Source organism: Vicia villosa, linkage group LG7, assembly GCF_029867415.1.
Source record: "Vicia villosa cultivar HV-30 ecotype Madison, WI linkage group LG7, Vvil1.0, whole genome shotgun sequence".
NCBI lineage: Eukaryota > Viridiplantae > Streptophyta > Magnoliopsida > Fabales > Fabaceae > Vicia > Vicia villosa.
Window position 1 is genome coordinate 63,238,666 of NC_081186.1, and position 14,451 is coordinate 63,253,116.

Genomic DNA, 14,451 nt, shown 5'->3' on the forward strand with positions numbered 1-14,451 from the left:
CGATAAAAATGCATACATTATTCTGAATTTTTTGAAATGTCCAATTAAAGTGCATGGTTTCAACCAAATATTTGAAAAAAAAAAGGGTAAAAATGCATGTTTTTTTAACAATATTTTAAATAAAAAACCGGTAAAAATGCATGCATTATATTGGTGATTTTAAAAAATAGGTAGTGAACAAATGTTGCTTAGATTTACCGATAATTTCAAAAAATCTTCAAAAACAAATAAACTTTTTGGGTTTTTTTGAAAAATCGGGTAGTTTAAACTTCATCATTTCTTTTGTATTTGCAGTGAGGATTAGAGCATCAAGTGGCACGATTGCTTATAGGTAGCATGACAGAGCTGTAGCGAGGGCTCGTGCGGGGGAGTTGACGTCGAGGATTCGCATATCTGGGCGGGAAGAGTAAACGCAACTGGTTCTCATAGGAGATGGATTACGATGAAGCATTTTTGTGCACCCCACAAGTTATATGAGTCTATTTCATGTATACATTTTTTGTTGCTTATTAATTTGGTTCTTGCTTATGATATTTCTTGATTTTCCTATGTTTTTGTATGATGTTGGATATACGAGCATTTCCCCACCATCTGTGAGCGATAGGTTTTTCCTACCACTCCTAGCTCCACACAGCCCAAGAGATGGAAGTCTAGGCATGCACACCTGAGAGGTGTTGTGGAGTACAGAAAGAGGATTGATGTGTTGACTATAGACAATGTCATTTGAACATCCTACACAAACCATAAACTACATTAGGAGTTTGATGACACTTCACTTTTCTGGTTATTTGCGATGGGACACCTTAGTGGCTAAACACTTACTTGAGAGGTGTTTGCACTAGTTTGGATAACTATAGGACATCTCACGACTAGTCTCTGATATTCTATTTGAAGGAATTGATAGATGGTTTGTTAGTAACGTAATAGGTTCTACTCGTGCCATTAGAGATTGTGTAGTGGAGGTTCAGTTCCCTGTGCAGTGTGTGGATGGATACTTGGAGTGGTACCTTACGGTATCACACCATTGCATCATCCCACATATGTAGTATCGAGATGATTTTGGACCTTCTCATGCTTAGGGACCTTCTGATAACGTGTTTCCGCCTCCACCGCCACATGGTGCGGATGACACTCAGCGTCTACAGATGATAGTAGTCATTATGAATAAACTCATGGATTTATACTTTGGCATCGTAGGTAACACATTTAGCCTGTTGGGATCTATTTAGACCTTATTATCAATTTTGTATTATTTGTATATTTTTTGTATTAGTAATCATACATTTTCACAACATATAATATTTTTCACTTCCATTATTGCATGATAAACATAACATTTGGTAAATAGCATAAAACATGACGATTAACATAACGTTAGAGAGACAATTACATAATTTAACAAAACAATAATAAATAGCAAAACCTAAACACTATGAGATGATTCTGGATGTTTCAACATCTTGATTATGTCGTCCACAGATCTAGAAATTGTCGCATGAACCTTGATTAATTCCTTAGTTAGCCTACGGCGATATGTTCTCCACATAACCTTCAAATCGTCATCACTCTTCAACTCTATACGATCGTATTTCACCCTTTCATCAGTATCAATCCATGGTGTAAGAAACTCAATCTCACTCGCAACATATTATTCAATTTGGGTCTCAAAAGAGCGAGCCACGTGGTGTCCTCCGGGAGCCCAAACTTAACAGGAGGTTTTACTTGGTTGAAGTACACTTTGGCCTTAAACAAATAGCGAGGCATCGTAAGATGTTTTTCTTAACAACACATAATCCATATTTATACAATTTTGAATTCATTCTAGACCATACAAAACGGTTAGTACAATCACAGTCGTACACAACTATTGACAAAATCTCAACACTTGAATTTACACTACCGGAATTTTTTGCATATCATGTAAAAATTTGGTAAGTGCAAGAGTTTTTAAAAAACCAGTACTTTTAAACTACCGATTTTTTCAACATTTTGCAAAAAATCTGATACAACAAGGTATTTTTTAAAAAATCGATAAATTTTTCCATACATCAAATTTTTTAAAAATAGTATACCGGATTTTTTAAGTACACTACCTGATTTGATTCGTACTGAAAATTTCATTTGTTCTATCAAATTTTTCGTCCAAAATTTTTATCTAAAATTATAACAAATATAACATAAATATTATGGAAAACGAGAGGGTTTTAGATCAAATTTAGAGGGTGACAGAATAAATTTTTATATTTGGGCCTTATGAGCCTTTCAGGCCCTCAATACAGAATAAATAGTTTTGTTTTTTTTTTCCTTCTAAAATGCATGACATCTATTTTCCTACATTATGATTAATATTGGATAAGATCCAATTTTAAATAAAGAATTGCGTATCTGAGCTTATGACATATTTCTAAATTTATGAACTACTTCTAACCAAAATCTACATAATCTAGACCTAGCCTAACTAAATTGAATTTCAATAGTGAAAACTCATAGCTGGAATACATATTACTCAAACTATATTACATGAATCTGTCAACAAAAAAGCGATTTTAATTTTATATTTTTAAAATTAATTTTTATGATAATTTATTTTAAAATAATATTAATTATTTTAATTTCATTTCTCAAAATTAAAAAGTGACTTTGACACTCAACAATTTAAAAATTTACTATTAGAAAGCTTCATATTTATCATCTAAAAATAAATAGCAGGAAGTTTGAGCACTTGAAACAATTTTCATCCAAAACTATTTAATTCAAATTGTTTTAAACCTTTTAAATAAAAAAAATATTTTAAAAATATTATAACAAAAATATGAAAAAAAATTTAAAATAAAAATTAAAAAAAGTTGGAACAAATAGCCTTACTCTACTTAAAAAATGTTATAAGTTAGTAAATCACGTATAAGCAGTTATTTAAAAAAAAAAAAAATCTAGAACTCAGTCAAAATTGAATTGCAAATTATAATTGGAAATGGAATACGGAATGAAAAACAAGAAGAACAATGAAAATGCTTTGAGACAAAATTGTATCTAAATTCTAAACCAAAAGCTTGTCGTCACTCGTTTCAGCGAAAATTCCAATGAAAAACAAACTCATACAATAATTTAAACCTCTACAAGCCATGTTTGGTTTATTATGTTGTTATTATTTCTGGGAACGGACGAGAATAAGATTCAACTGAATATTACTCTGACTAATGAAATAAGAAAATATTATTTCTTCTAAATAAGAAATTTTTTATTTTTTACTAATTCATTAAAAAGACAATATATCATTTAGATATATTAGTTACTCATTTAGAGAAGAATGATATAATAAGCATATAATTATCACTTGTGCAGGTATTTGATAGTGCCTAGCTACATTTTCTTGCATTTTTCGAATTAAAATTGAATAAAAAAAAAAGAAGTAGTTTTAGCGCTATTCTTTCCATTAATAATTATTAGGAGCGTACCATTAAAAGGAAATTACTATCCATTTATTAAAAATAGGAGCTTTTTCTTTACAAAAACAAACGTGAAGTGTGTCTCACGCAAATTGATTTTCTTGTTTCTCTCACAAGAAACAGGAAAGTTTAAAATAAAATGAAAAACAACCCTGCCACACTCCAACTCTCTACACCAAAAACAAAAAACACTTTGATCCATCATTGAAATTCTCAACTTCTCATTCACTCTTTCTACATTTTACGTTACTCTTTAGGACGAACCAGTCTTCTTTCTATCACTACAAGAAACGTAACAGAAAAAACCTATCACTATTCTTTGCTTACCCTCACTTCAACTTTATGATCCACTATGCGCATCCACACCAAACTCCATGCACCTCCACCACCTCTCACTCTCTTACTCCTTTATCTTTCGTTATTCTCTCCGGCAACCGCTCAGCCATCACAGACTTTATCGCCACCGCCGCCGCAGCAAGATCCATTTGCGAGAATGAAATTCGATAAAACCATGGCATCAGTTCTTATCATCCTCGTCATTGTTTTCTTCACTCTAGGCGTTATTTCCATCTACACTCGTCAATGCAGAGAGCAACGAATCAGAGGAAGGATTGATCTCGCCGTTCCGATCAACGGCGGCGACGGTTACAGACGACCGTACGGACTCGATCCGGTGATTATTGAGAATTTTCCGAACTTTGTTTATTCTGAGGTGAAGGATCTGAAAATTGGAAGAGTCACGCTAGAATGCGCCGTGTGCTTGAACGAGTTTGAAGATGATGAAACGCTGCGTTTGATTCCGGTTTGTAGCCACGTGTTCCATCGTGAGTGTATTGATGCGTGGTTGTTGCATCACTCCACGTGTCCGGTTTGTCGAGCGGATCTTGTTCCCGATCCGAAAGACGAGTTGTTGTCTTCTTCAATCGTGATTCAGATCTCGGATACGGATTTGGATGAACCGGTTTTAAATCATGAACCGGATTTGGTTGAACCGGTTGGTGTGGATGACAATGAGAATGACAATGACAAAACAAAAATAGTAAAAATGGCTCCAGGGGTCAATTTAGATGGAATAATGAAGAAACCGGTTCGGTCGAATTCTATGGGTTTAATGTTTGCAAGAATGTTCTCCCGGTCTAACTCGATTGGTCAATTGACGATTCGGGCGAGTGAAGATTGCGAGCGGTTCACGTTAAGATTGCCGAATGAAGTTCATAATAGGCTTGTGAATGACATGATATTGAACCGGACGAAAAGTTTGGGTGGGGAAATTGCACTGCAAAGTGAGAGGAGGGGTTTTAGAACGAGCAGTGTTGGGAGGAAATTTCTAAGGTACGAGCGGTTCAATGTGGAGAACCGGGTGGACCGGAGTGGGTTCGGTTGTGGTCCGTCTTTCTTGGGCCGGGTTGGTTCAATGAGGTTAACTAAGGATGTGAATAAAGTAACTATGGGTGTTGTGAATGAAGGTTATGTTGATGTTGAAGAACGTTCTTCGAGTCGATTAGTTCATAATATTGAGGATTGAGTTATTATGATTGAGATTGGGTGTGGATGAAAATAAGTTTACTATTAAAATTTTAATTTTAATTTCATAATTATATATGTATGTTGATGGAGCTATAGTTTCGTGTTCATAGATTTAAAATTTTGATTTAATTCGTGTTTATTTATAGTTCAAGAGGAATGGCATGATGGGAGGTGAGTTAAAAAACATCAAAGGCAATGAAAAGACTCGCGAATGTGTCAAACAGTACTTCCTATAATTACTCCCTATAGTCTTATCTTAGAAGAAACCATTATAGATGTTGTACGTAATATAGGAAGTAATTAATATTCATTGTTTTAAATTGTTTTTTTTACCCAATATAAGAAAGTAATTGATATGCATGCATGGTTTTAAATTGTGATTGGGGTGTCGAAATATTATTGATATAATATTCATCTTTTTATAATGGGTAGAGAAGTTGTCCTCATTTTCTTTTGTAACAACACCATGATAATCACGTGTATAGCCACATCAGGAATCACTTTAAATGATTTTAGGCATAATATCTAAATTACATACTCTTTGAACCTAATCTAAAAATCTAATGATAAATCTTATTTTTTGTAGTACTATATTTACTATGAAAATTGATAAACAACGCTAATCTCTTATTAAAGTTTATTTTGCGAGATCGACTAGTGAATTTTAGAATGTGTTTGAATTTTTTAAATGTAGTAAAAAATGATGAGTGTTTGGATGATTTCGACAGTGGTCGAAATACCGTCGTTAGTTTCGGGAAAGAGTAACAATGAAAGTTAAGTAGGAAAATGTAAAGACATCGACCGGAAAGTGTAAAAGAGATTGAAGAAATGTAAATGAAAACTTGACATTAATTGAAAGTTGGTTATTCAAACATATATTGCAATCTTCATACTCATTTCGCTCTTCGCTGGGTACTGTGACTTTCGCGTGAGTTTAGAAGTAAATTTGAACACCTCTAAGCTATTTTACAAAGCTTTTATTTATAATGCAAGTTGAAAACTGTTTTCTGGCGCCCTCTCTCTCTCCTTCTCTCTCTCTCTCTCTCTCTCTCTCTCTCTCTCTCTCTCTCTCTCTCTCTCTCTCTCTCTCTCTCTCTCTCTCTCTCTCTCTCTCTCTCTCTCTCTCTCAGTGTTCCACGTATCCACTAATCTAAATTCAAACGCTTATGCACGTCTTCACATCCAATGAACGATTATCACGTCACGTTTTTTGTGGTTATTGCCTCAATCTGGGTAATTACCTTTTCGATCTATCTATCCTTTTACATCAAAATATTCTAAGTCCACACCTTTCTTCAATCAAGGTGTCGACTCTCATTTCGCGTCTCTCTTTGTTGACTCCTGCCATTCGCCTGAGAATGACTTTCTACGTGCCATTGGACTTTATCTGGTCTTTTTGACTCTTGTAAAAAATCCTAACTAATAAATTGCCCCTTGTTCTTGTAAAACACATTTGGATCACCTCACAAAAGTTAATCTAGTGAGGTTGCAATTGAATTGAGTAATACTGAGAGGGTAATTGAATGTATTAAGGGATTCGAGTTGCACGATAGTAGTATGCGTGAACTCAAGAAATGAACGTGTCTTTCTTATCCCTCAGATGGGGGCCCCTATTTATACCTCTGTATTGGTGAACTGAAGCCTTTATGGAGTGACTCTTAGGTTCTTGAGTGTTAGTGACATATTGGTTGCATTTAGGCAGCCATTGGAAAATGCCTTTAGGAACTAAAAATCTTCGAAAGCGACACGTTGCAATGGTGTGACCCTTCATGCAACAATATAGGCAATTAAGATGATGGACATGTTCACTTTTGCTAGTTGATTCCTTTGAAACAAAAGTGTACTTTTTATACAAAGGAGTAAAAGACTTTTTGAATTTTGCGGGATCAACAACAAAAGTTATTTTAGGTTGTAGAGCTTTGTCTAATTTGGCCTTAAGAGTTTTCACTTCTTTTTACCAAATATGACAAGTCTCACAACCAAACCAAGATGATTGGTTATCCTTATTTTCATCCTTTTGAATGTCCATCATAGATTGCTTTAAAGCTTCCATATTCTTTTACGTTTCTTCAACCTTAGATTCAAGATATGAAAATATTTTCTCATTGGAAGCTATCATCACTTGAGGAATCATCACTTTTCCAAGCTATGTAAGCTCTTCTAGGCTTGTTGTGCTTTTCACTTTGCCTCTTGTCTTTTCTCTTCTTGAGTGATGGACAATCCAGTTTATAATGGCCGGTTCTTCCACAGTTGAAACATAGTCTTTTGGCTTTTCCCTTATTGTTTTCATCTTAATTGAATTGTTTGGATTGCTTTTTATAGTTGGTTAGGTTCTTTTCCGAATGTTTCACATCATTCTTCCTTACGTACCTATTATACCTTCTCACAAAAATTCCATTTCTTCATCATCGGATGCTTCGTCATCACTAGAGTCACTCTCGTTTTGCATTTTGTTTGAGGTCATGGAGCTTGAAGCCTTTAGGGATATAGGCTTCTTCTCTACCTCCTTATCTTTATTTTTCTCCTTCTTTACTCTTTTCTCATGCTCGTCTAAGCACATGAGATGTTGCTCATGTTCTTCAAGCTTGCCAAAGAGTGTTGTAATGTCCAAAATCGAGAGATCATTAGTTTCCTTTATAGCTGTAACTTTAGGTTTCCATTTCCTATTCAAACATCTCAAAATTTTGTTAGTTTCTGTTTCATTGGAAACGAGCCTCCCAAGTGCATTCAAATGATTAATAAGATATATGAATCTCTTTTGCATATACGCAGTGGTTTCACCATTATACATATGAAATAGTTCAAACTCTTGTATTAAAGTATTGATTCTAGCTAGTTTGACATTATTCCTGCCCTTGTGGGCAACTTGCAATGTGTCCCACATAGCCTTAGAGGTACTACAATGTGAAAGCGATAATATTCATCAACCCTCAAGGCAGATATTAGAATATTTTTTGCTTTCCAATCATTTGAGTACTTTTTCTCATCTTCCATCATCCTAATTTACTTCGGGTTTAGGAATGGTAACACCATTTTTATTGAGCACCATTATTGCAACCTGTCATACCCCAATTTTTGACCCTAAGATCATACATCAATTACATTTTAATCATCAATCAAGAGTACTGTTGTGAAGTTCTATCTTTGATATTGTGTCTATTGTTAGAACAAGATTTGTTCTGATCAATATTCTTAGTTTTGATGATAACAAGCATATGAATTTTGTATGAGATAATGTGGTACTCTAATACTATGCAATTTCCATTTCAGGAATTATATAAAGAGTATGCACAAAATCAGCGCAAGAAGCACTAACTCAGAAGGTTCAACATGCAACATCAGAACATGGTTTGGCAAGACATAAGAAGATGGTCAAGCAGAATCAGAACATGGGTCTATGGAAGCATCAGAAGAACTTGAGATCAGAAGCACTGAAGTTCTCATGGTATCACGCTCAGAAGCACTTCAAGGTCAGAAGACAAGAAGATGCTCTGCACCAAGCTGTTTGACTCTGATGACATTCAAACATTGTTTACACAAACATCAGATCAGAAGCAAGTACTAGACTGGCATGCTACGCTGACTGATAAAAGGAACGTTAGAAGCTATTAAAGGCAACGTCAGTAGACACAGCGGAAACAAGGCTCGAGGTAGTTGACAAAAGAGTGAAACATTAAATGCAATGTTGTACGGAATACGCAAAGCATTAAATGCTCCCAACGGTCATCTTCTCAAGTGCCTATAAATATGAAGTTCTGATGAGAAGCTAAATACAACACTCGCGCACTATCCAGAATCGCTGTCAAATTCAAAAACTCTCAAACTTCATCATCAAGCTCACTACATTGCTGTTGTAATATCTTAGTGAGATTTAAGCTTAAACTTAAGAGAAAATCACAGTTGTGATAATAGCTTTATAAGAAGCATTATAACTCTTAAAAGAATTTATTTACATTAAGTTGTAAGAACTAGAGTGATCAGGTTGTTGATCAGTATACTCTAGCAAGTCTTAGAAGTTATCTAAGTAGTTTGTTCCTAGAGTGATCAGGTTGTGATCAGGATACTCTAGAAGACTCAGCAGTTGTCTAAGTGGAAAACCATTGTAATCAAGTGTGCTTAGTGGATTAAATCCTCAGGTGAGGTAAATCACTCCAAGGGGGTGGACTGGAGTAGTTTAGTTAACAACGAACCAGGATAAAAATCATTGTTCAAATTGTTTTTATCTTACAAGTTTTAAAGCTACACTTATTCAAACCCCCCTTTCTAAGTGTTTTTCTATCCTTCATCTATCTCTGAGGGGAATCATCAAGCACTTTTAGCTTTTTTTTTTGTTTTATACTAACCAAAATCCAAAAATATGTATTTTGTCTCTTTTGTTTATATTTTACAGGTAAAAGATCGGGCAAAAATCAAAACAGTGCAAGAAAACAATTTTTGGAAATTTGAAGGTGGAAATCGATTTCCTACAGAGGTAAATCGATTTCCTGGGGCGAAAATTCAAAAAATTAAGGAGGGAAGCATGATATCACGTTGGCACCAATTTTCTTTGATCATTTTGTCATTTTACCAATTTTCCAACTCACCAAAATTAATTCCCTTCATTAAACCCCATTTTACCATTTTTACCATTTAAATACCATTTAAACACCAATTAAACACAAGTTAATTACCAAATGCAAAAAGACCAAATTGCCACTACTCTTGCTCCCATCCTATAAATAGAGGTCTCTACTCTCTCATTTCTCAAGCTTGGAGAGCCAAAAAATTGCTTGCAAATTCATTTCTCACCCTTTCCAAAACCCTCACCCAAAGTTCATTTTCATAGAATTAGTGAGATTCACATTGAATCTTACTAGTTTTGAACTAAACCTCCTACATTTCTCTCTTTTCTTTGTTTGTTCATCTCCAATTTTGAAGGATCTACACACTTTGTGCTTGTTCTTGAAGCTACTTCAACATTTGATTCAAGAATTGGTAAATTCCTAAACTCTAAGATGTAGATCTTTGTGGCTTGTGTTCAATGCATCTTTGATGCTATATTGGTCCTATTTGATGGTAATTTGATGTAAAATTCGTGCTCCAATGGATATGTGATCATAAGGTGTTTGTATGTTTGCTTAAATCAAGTTTTATGCTTCCTAATGCTGATTTTTTGAAAGCTGCGTGCAGGAAATCGATTTCCCTCTGTAGGAAATCGATTTCCACCTTGTTTTTATTCCAATTTTGAACTCTGCACTCAGGAAATCGATTTCCTACAGAGGTAAATCGATTTCCAGTGAGGCAGAATGCTTTTTTTTGCCTTTTTTATGCTTGTTTTGCCTTCCTTCTTCCTCCACTTCATTAATATCATTGGATCTAGGATGTTGATAGGTTTGAAATGACCAGATCCATAATATTAGATGAATGATATTAATGATAGTGTGAGTTGATTATCTTTATGCATTTTTATCTTCTTCTTCTCCTTCTTTTTCTTTTGATCGATGAAAGTCTTAATACCTTGAGAATTCTTATGGATTCTTGGTAAAGACTAGATCGCTACCTATTTTCTTTTCGTGCGGTATTGCTTTCGGAGAGTGATCTACATATCGCTTCTCTCGCATGCATTAGCACATAAAGTTTTGACCGACCTCGTTGTAGGGTGATTTCTACATAAATCACTTGGCGATCTGCTTAACATAGCGCAATATTTTGTGTCCCGAATAAAAAAGATCAAATATGGAAGAGAATTGTATGCGGTTGATTTAAGACTTATGGAGGTTTATCATGTAGTCGCTATGATTTTATCAAGCTTCTGATAAATTTCCATTGAATTTAAATCCGAGAACATCCTTCACTCACCATCGATCTTCCTTACTAACTTTGATAACATACTTGACAAGTTTCAAGATGGTTATCTTTAACATCTAACAATTAACTATAATTTCCGCAATTTATTATATCGCTCCTTATTTTTCGCTTTATCGCTTTATTTTATCATTTCATCATATTTACATTCCGCCATTTTCTCTTTGTCCATTTGGACGTTTATATTCCGCTATTTTCTCTTTGTCCATTTGGACACTATGTTTATGTTTCCGCTATTTTCTTTTTGTCCGCTTGGACCATACTTTACTTTTATGTTAAAACACTAATAAACAACAAAAATCTAAAAAAACGCTTAAGGCTCTCTTTCGGACTATTGGTTACTATCCCGAGCATTATGGAGATTTGGACTTATGGACTTAGTACCTCTGGACCCTTATTCCGTTACTACTCTGTTGTTATTCTGTCTGTCTGGCATTGGATTGTTGTCTGTTTGTACATGCAGGTATTTCCATGAAAGTCCTTGATGGCTAATTCCAAGGCATTGATATAAGGATTTTACCCGAAAACAGCCGTTACTCTGCCCGATTTCCGTCAGAATTTTAATGTGCTTAATACAAAGTGGTGCTAAAGATAATAAGTTCATCTGGATTCCCAAGTGATAATGTGTTGGTTTAGTGTCGATATTCCAAAGGATGGGAAATCTACCTTGACTCATAATGTCAAGTGTTGGCTTCTTCTTCGGTTAGACCGTTTCTTTCCTTAGCTTTTATTTTGCGCAATAGGATAGCCTCTTCATCTCCTCCCCTTCTTTAATTTTCAAAATCTTCTCTCTTTTTGCAAAACCTTCTTATGTTTGCAATCTTTTCAAAACCTTTTCTTTTAAAATATCTTTTGCCCTTAGTGGCTTTTCTTCAAAAGTTTAGACACTTTTAATTGTCGAAACGAGTGGCGATACCCCACGATTTTGAAATTGATTGATATAATGAGATCTTTTCCGCGTGAGAGAGCTAGTGGCATACTCGTCAATTTCTATCCGAGTTGGAGCCCTTCTTTCATTTGTGAAGCAAATAACTCATTTGTTCTCATGCTCAAGATCAATGGCTGAGTATTTCTCTCCGACGACGATAAAGTGTTTATTCGTTTTAAAAACGTTTTCCCTTTTAAGCGGAACTACATTAGCTCTGACTTCTCCATTGCACCGAGGAGGTATGTAGGCACAAGGCTTAATGTCTGGCCGAGCTTATTTTAAAAATAAAACAAACTCTTTTTTTAGCACACACGACACAGATTTTCAAAAAGGTTCCTGTGGAGTACCACAGATATGAGGGGTGCTTAAAACCTTCCCCTTGTATAATCAACACCCGTACCTAAGATCTCTTCTTTTTGTTTTTAAAACCAAACTTTGGGTTTTTTCATTCTTTTCCCTTTTCCTCTAGAAAAAATAAAGCGCGGTGGCGACTTTCACTAAAATATTGAGTCGAGTCAATATAATGGCTTCGATCTCAGATTTTCCCCGCTACACAACCGAACCATTAAGGATAGCTTTCCATACGTTCCTATCAATAGAGGTAATATGAACACTTATACAATCCTTCCAATAGCCATAGTTTTTACCGAAAAAAACTGGAGCTCTATTGTACCCCCATTAGGTTCGAAAGCCATGTTTCTAAGAAGTGTTTTGGAAGTAAGGAATTAATCCATGCGTCGAGCTATAGCATACTATGCGTAGACCTACAACTTTTGTGCGTCGACCTCTAGCTCGAAAAAGTGACCTACAACATGCTATGCGTCGACCTACTACTTCTGTGCATCGACCTCTGGCTAGCATAAGTGACCTACAGCATACTATGAGTCAACCTACAGCTTTTGTATGTCAACCACTAGCATGCATATTCACCCAAAACCATGTTTTTGACTTGTGAAACTGATCCACATGCATATGAGCAAGTTTAGAATGATTATAGAAACATTTTCATGCAAGAGTGCACCCTAGGCGAAGAGGATACCGTCCAATACATTCTACTTCTAAAGACCTATTTTTGACATCACTCAAAATAAATTTCTTGAGATATGCACTCACATAAAATTTCTCCAAGCTCGTACACGATCAAGTTATATAACCCTTTGATGTGAAGGATTAAGGCTTTACAAATATGAAAATATATGGCTTATGGTACTAAGCTTGGATGCTCTTGTTGTACCACAATTTTTTACCACTGAGATCCTACCATATTCCAAATAGTAAGATCATCATCATCATTATCGTCATGCATACATCATTTGCAAACCAAGAAAATACAAAAAATTGTTGTTTGTTGGTTGTGTCATAAGATAGGAGACTGATCAAGAGGAGACTGAACAAATTGAGGTTTTGAGGCCCACAAAGAAGTTCAAACATTCTCCTATGTTTAAAGGGTTCTCCCATCAATATCAAATCTCAAGGATGGCCCAATTCAAAATCAACAACTTTCAAACTCACTTGATGCCCAAATTAGGGTTTTGACCTAATTCATCTAGAGGGTTGACTTTTAATCAGGACATGGTTCCATGGCTCAAACTATGATTCAAGTGTATCCAAATCAACATTATCATCCATTCATATCATCCATTTGAAGAAGAGAGCTTGATTCATGTGGAATCCACAAAATTGCAAATCATTTGGAAAAAGTCAAATGTGTGGGTCAACCTTTGACTTTTGAGAAAATTGGTCAACCATGGACTTTTGAAGATCAAAATCATCAACATATGATTAATGAAGTCACTTGACCAAGAAAAATCAATAATCAAAAAGTCAACAAAAGTCAAAATTAGGGTTTTTAAGTGATTTTGACCTCATTTTGGGAACTTCAAATTTCACCTACAAACTCAAAAATCTCCCAACATGAAATTTGTAGATCTTGATCAAATAAACAACTTTGTAACTAATAGCATTTCATCAAAAAGTGATTAATTTGAGAGATGTGAAATTAAGTTTATGTTCAAAAAACAAGAAATTTTAAGTGTTTTAACTTGAATTTCTTCCAACTTTGTGGCCATTTTTCACCATGATCCAAAAGGAGTTTGAGAAAACTTTTAACAAGTGGATTGAAGTATGTAGCAAGGTATTTCCAAAGAGACCATTAGCATGGAATTTCATTACTTGAGCTATGAGATATGATTTTGCAAAGAGAGCTCCATGGCACTTGAAATTGAAGTATGAACATGAAGAACAAGGTTTGAATTTGATTCAAATCTGAAGGAATCTTCAAATTACAAGCCTTATAACTTGTTCAAAACACCTAACTCATTTGATTTCACAAACGTTTGAGCTATCATCCAATTGATTTAAGCATTGTCCAAGTTAGAATTCCATTAATGGCATAAAGGCACCACTTCCATTTTAGAAAAGCAATACTTTTTGCTTTGTCAATGCATTGAGCCACTCACTTGTTTCTTCTGCACCACACTCCACATACAAGATCAGAAGCAACATGTTTAAAGTGATTACCAACTCTAAGCATGCTTGTACTATGCATTGGAACCATGTTTGCAACTTTGCTTCAAAAACAAGTCACCAAGCCTTAAGTCTCCATGTGATCAGATTCAAACCCTAATGCTCCTCTATAAATAGAGATAATTTCTACACTTCAAAACACACAAGAAATCACTCTCAAACCTCTGAGAAATTCCCTTA

General features: G+C 34.9%; 1 protein-coding gene across 1 annotated transcript; it reads left to right on the plus strand.

The window, feature by feature from the left end:
- Positions 1–3,518: 3,518 nt before the first annotated feature.
- On the plus strand, positions 3,519–5,334 carry LOC131617313 (RING-H2 finger protein ATL11-like). Its single transcript, XM_058888626.1, has one exon. It carries the CDS (start codon positions 3,799–3,801, stop codon positions 4,969–4,971), a length of 1,173 nt encoding a protein of 390 aa, XP_058744609.1. The 5' UTR covers positions 3,519–3,798; the 3' UTR covers positions 4,972–5,334.
- Positions 5,335–14,451: the final 9,117 nt, after the last annotated feature.